This window comes from Natator depressus, chromosome 1 (assembly GCF_965152275.1).
Source record: "Natator depressus isolate rNatDep1 chromosome 1, rNatDep2.hap1, whole genome shotgun sequence".
NCBI classification, from domain to species: domain Eukaryota; kingdom Metazoa; phylum Chordata; order Testudines; family Cheloniidae; genus Natator; species Natator depressus.
The window spans coordinates 261040665-261045363 of NC_134234.1; the positions used below are offsets into that span (position 1 = coordinate 261040665).

The window sequence follows — 4699 nt, forward strand, 5'->3', positions numbered from 1 at the left end:
GGTTAGAAACAGGTAACGCTCACATATTCCCCAACTTTCTATACATAACTAATGGAATGTCAGATTCTGGAAGTGGTAATAAATGCCATTTTAGCACATCCTTTGGGTGAAATTAAGGCATACTTATCACATTAACCCTCTTTATGCATGCTTTGGAAAATCACAGTGAATGTGGGGTAGAAGAAAGGCGAAAGATGTGTCAGGAAATCTGATTGGCCACATTTTGCTGCACACTGCAACTTTTTAAAAATCTAAGGAGCATTTTCAAAAGAAATAGGCCATGGTGTGAAACACTTTTTCTGGAAGATCCTCCAGAAGTGAAAATACACCAGTGACAAAAAGTACATTTTAAATGTGGCTCTTATTTTAAGGAGTTTAAAGGGACCAGTATTGCTGGAAAATCTGGGATTCCAATAATTAGGTAGGATTTAGTAATGTATAGAAGTACAAAATTTCAGGAAATACTACAGAACTAAATGTATATATCTGTAATCAAAAGATTTCTGAATTTTAAAAGGAGCAGTCTGCTGCCAAGGATGAGCGGGAGGAGGGTGGGGAAGGGGAATGCTCTCCCGCTCTTTTCTTCTAAGTGAGCATTGTACAGAGGTCAGTGGGGGAAGGAAAGGGAAGACCACTAGAATAGAACCGCCTCTTTGCAGTTTTCAATTAGGTCGGTTTCAATTGTATATAAGGAGACGAGCCTACATACGGTAATATAGATCACAGATACAGCAGTTTATATTTTTTTTTGTCGTGGGGAGTAGTACTGAGGTAGTTATGTCTGGACGTGGTAAAGGTGGTAAGGGACTTGGGAAGGGGGGCGCTAAACGCCATCGGAAGGTTCTTCGTGATAATATCCAGGGTATTACAAAGCCGGCTATTCGTCGGTTGGCGCGCCGTGGGGGTGTAAAACGTATTTCGGGACTGATTTATGAAGAGACGCGTGGTGTGTTGAAGGTGTTTTTAGAGAACGTGATCCGCGATGCTGTTACTTACACTGAACATGCCAAGCGTAAGACGGTCACAGCCATGGATGTGGTTTATGCTCTGAAACGCCAGGGCCGCACTCTGTACGGATTTGGTGGTTGAGTCTTTTCCCCAGGTCAAATTAACAACGGCTCTTTTCAGAGCCACCCATCCTTTCACAGTAAGAGCTGGATCAGTCTAATCAGCAAGGGAAGGAAGATGAGCGAGGAAAAAATACTTTGTACTGAAATTTTTGATTTAAGCAACATGTTTGTCATTCTATTAGACAAATTGTATAGATACGCCTCTGTTTCCCTGCTAACTCGGGTAGAGGTGCGGAGTTGAATCATGAAGGTCTGAAAACCACAATTTAAACAGTGCCTCAGGGAACACACAGCAAACCTTAACTAGACTCCTACCTTTGTGTTAATTCATATTTGTTTTAGAATATAGAAGTAATAGTTTTAAAGTATTGAAGGTATTTGGTTAGCAGCATTTAGCTGTAGATGGTGTCCTCAGGCGCAGTCTCTAGCCAGTTCTTCCAGCAGTCGCAGAGGTACAGGAAGGTGGATTTACAAGGAAGAGTCGAGTTCATTTTCTAGAAAGCAGCATTATGGGGGCATTAAAAAAATCACCTCAAACAATTGGTAATATTATTTTGAGATACTATATTAAATCGATTAGGAAGATGCATTTTGTAAAACAGTTAAAGGGGATTAGTGCGGGAGCCAATTATTCCCTCCGTATAAATGCTGCCGTTAGTGGACTGATCTACAATAGCCATAAGATTACCGTGTAAACGCATATCGGCCTACGTCTCCGAGAAGAGGGAGGGAGGGAAGCGGGAGGAAATGTTGGCGATTTTAGAAGCAAAAATCCGTTCTCTATCTGGTTTCTGGGCGCGGTTTAAAAACAAGTTCCTGCGTTTGAAAAGCCCGCTCTGTGCAAGGATTAGTCAATTACAAACCTTGTGGGAGTTGAAAAGCCCGCGCTGGTGCAAGGATTGCCCAGTGACAAACCGTCCTTTTAACCCCTTCAAGGAGAGAGACCTAATCCCTTTGCTCGGTCGGAGGAGTAGGGGGAGATTTTGAATACTAGTTCGGTACAAAACTACGTCTCGGGGATTTTCTATTTGACTTTCCAACAGATGCACCAGTCATTTGAAGACCTTTATTCTCGTAAATCTGACAACAATCTGTAAAAGAAAGTTGTGTGGGGGACGTGAGATGCATATACAAATACTGACTGTTCCTGTTAAAAGTCCCGCTGTGGGAGAATGATCAATTATGCATTACATCTCAATTCCCCCATTCATCTACAGACTTATTTCTCACCCACTGGATATTTACAGATATGCTTTTGTGTGTCTTTCTGTAAACTGAGCGCACTGCTGTTATGGAATACTCACTTTAGCCAGTCTTTCTGACTACATCTATCCTTACTGTTAAATCAATGGTTGGTCCATTTATCAGTGTCGAGATTTAATTATCTACGCAAGATAGTCTCGAAGGTAGAGGGCTAGGGTTTTGTTTAAATTAATTTAATTGATAAATTCACCTCAAAGAAACTAAATTAGAAGTAAAAGCACCTTCAATGAGTGGTCCACGTCACTGAGCACCAATCTACAAGACCCGTTGCAGACATTTCTAATCTGTAAATACACAAAACTCTCTTGGTATTCAGTCAGCAATAACAGCGTGGAAAAATGAGGCCGAGCCCCCCCCCCCTTTTTTTTTTTAAATTCGATGAGATGAAAAAGCCACCCCATTCCCGACAGGCATATTCTGCTTCACCAATGGTCACAGTTAGATACGCTTCCCCATTGGCTGTTCAGACAAGGCAAGTCTCCAGCCTATCACAAATCGTTTGACTCTGAAAACGGAAGAAATATAAGGGCGGCTGCTGGCTGTCCCTTGGTTTACTTTGCATTTCTTTTCCTGAGCAAAGGGTGTTGGGCAGAACGTGAATCGCAAATGTCGGGGCGAGGAAAGCAGGGAGGTAAGGTGCGGGCTAAGGCAAAGTCTCGCTCCTCGCGGGCTGGGCTGCAGTTCCCGGTGGGTCGAGTGCACCGCTTACTGCGCAAAGGTAATTACGCAGAGCGGGTGGGGGCTGGCGCCCCAGTCTATATGGCCGCGGTGCTGGAGTATCTGACAGCTGAAATTTTGGAGCTGGCTGGCAACGCTGCTCGGGACAACAAGAAAACCAGGATCATCCCCCGTCACCTGCAGCTCGCCATCCGAAACGACGAGGAGCTCAACAAGCTGTTGGGGAAAGTCACGATCGCTCAAGGGGGTGTCCTGCCCAATATCCAGGCTGTGCTGCTGCCCAAGAAAACCGAGAGCCACAAGGCAAAGAGCAAGTAAAGCTGACTGAGAAATAAACACTTCGACTTTAAAACTAACCTAAAGGCTCTTTTCAGAGCCACCCACAAAGTCAGAAAAGGGTTTGATTATCTCCAAAAGGTGAAATCCTCCTCTTACGCTGATTTTTGTAACAAAAATCAAACAAACAAAACAATTAACTGACATCAGCGGGGACAGGATTTTGCCCTCATTTTTTCTAAGAGGACCTAGCGGTGGGTTAAATTGGGATGTGTAAATTTACGTCCCGTTCACACACGCACTTAAACGTACCGGAGGGGAAGAGAATAACTTTGGCTGAAGATGATGTGGGAAATTTGAGATTTAATGCATAACGATCATTTTTCCACGGCACAACTTACCACAGGAAGTCAGTATTTACAGCTCTCAAGCTCCCATCCAACCTTCTCCTTTACAGGTTATTGTCAGATGTACGAGAAGAGAGGTCTCATGCATCTAGGTAACTCATTGAAGTAAAAAAGGAGGGTTGGTACTGGGCAATCCTTGCGCAGGCTTTTCAAACTCGGGAAAGAATTTCATTACTACTATGCCTTTTGCAGTACATACAGGAAGTAGTGTGACTTGGCTTGAAAGTCTGCAGACAAATCGCTAGTCGCTCAGAAAACCAGACCCCTTTGCCATTTCAAGGAAAGAGACTCATTCATCTAAACAGGCAGATTTTATTTACTTAATGTTGAGAAGGGGCTTCTGAATTGCTTATATGAAAACAGTGCAGTATTTAGAAGACAGTGCTGTACGTGCAGGTGTCAACTGAAATGCTACACTGTACAAATTATTTAAGAATTTGCAGATCTTTGAAAACTATAGATCAAAATAATCAGAAGGGGTTCTGCTAAGCTGTGGCATGTATTTCACTTTCTCATTTCTTATCCTTTACTGCCATCTGCTGGACATTCTTTTTTAAGTTGCTGAACTTGAAAATGATATAAAAACCTGTTTTACTGTTCAATATTTACTAATAACAGCCAAGAAATAAAGACCACCATACAACAAAACAGCAGGAATATTAAATATATATTTAATCATAAATACTTAAATGCCCTATTGTTCACCTCTGTCAGTTTCACAATAGGCTTATTTTAATTTCTATTGGAATACTACTTGATTTTCCCCATGGAGAAAGGACTGGAACTTTTCAGTAGAAACTCAGTTATACAAAGTACATTTGCTATATCTGCGGTCTAATTATTGGGAAACTTTTTAATAAATATTTTCCAGTATTAGTTATTCATATAATCCCCACCCCCCCTTTACCTTGAGGTGACCGTTGGGATCTTAATCAGGTGCAGGCCCTATAATGCTAGGTTCTGAACAAACAGATAGCAAGTGGCAGACCAGATTTTAAACATGTT

The 4699-nt window shown here is 42.1% G+C and overlaps 2 protein-coding genes across 2 annotated transcripts; both read left to right on the plus strand.

Moving 5' to 3' along the window:
- Positions 1-718: 718 nt before the first annotated feature.
- LOC141986244 (histone H4) lies at positions 719-1098 on the plus strand. Its single transcript, XM_074950547.1, has one exon. It carries the CDS (start codon positions 778-780, stop codon positions 1087-1089), a length of 312 nt encoding a protein of 103 aa, XP_074806648.1. The 5' UTR covers positions 719-777; the 3' UTR covers positions 1090-1098.
- Positions 1099-2914: 1816 nt separating this feature from the next.
- LOC141986250 (histone H2A.J) lies at positions 2915-4337 on the plus strand. Its single transcript, XM_074950559.1, has one exon. The coding sequence runs from the start codon at positions 2940-2942 to the stop codon at positions 3327-3329; it is 390 nt and encodes a 129-aa protein (XP_074806660.1). The 5' UTR covers positions 2915-2939; the 3' UTR covers positions 3330-4337.
- The last annotated feature ends 362 nt before the right edge of the window (positions 4338-4699 follow it).

Excerpts from the sequence above, each read along its gene's own strand:
- LOC141986244 (XM_074950547.1), top strand. The coding sequence starts at position 778 with ATGTCTGGACGTGGTAAAGGTGGTAAGGGACTTGGGAAGGGGGGCGCT.
- LOC141986250 (XM_074950559.1), top strand. The coding sequence starts at position 2,940 with ATGTCGGGGCGAGGAAAGCAGGGAGGTAAGGTGCGGGCTAAGGCAAAG.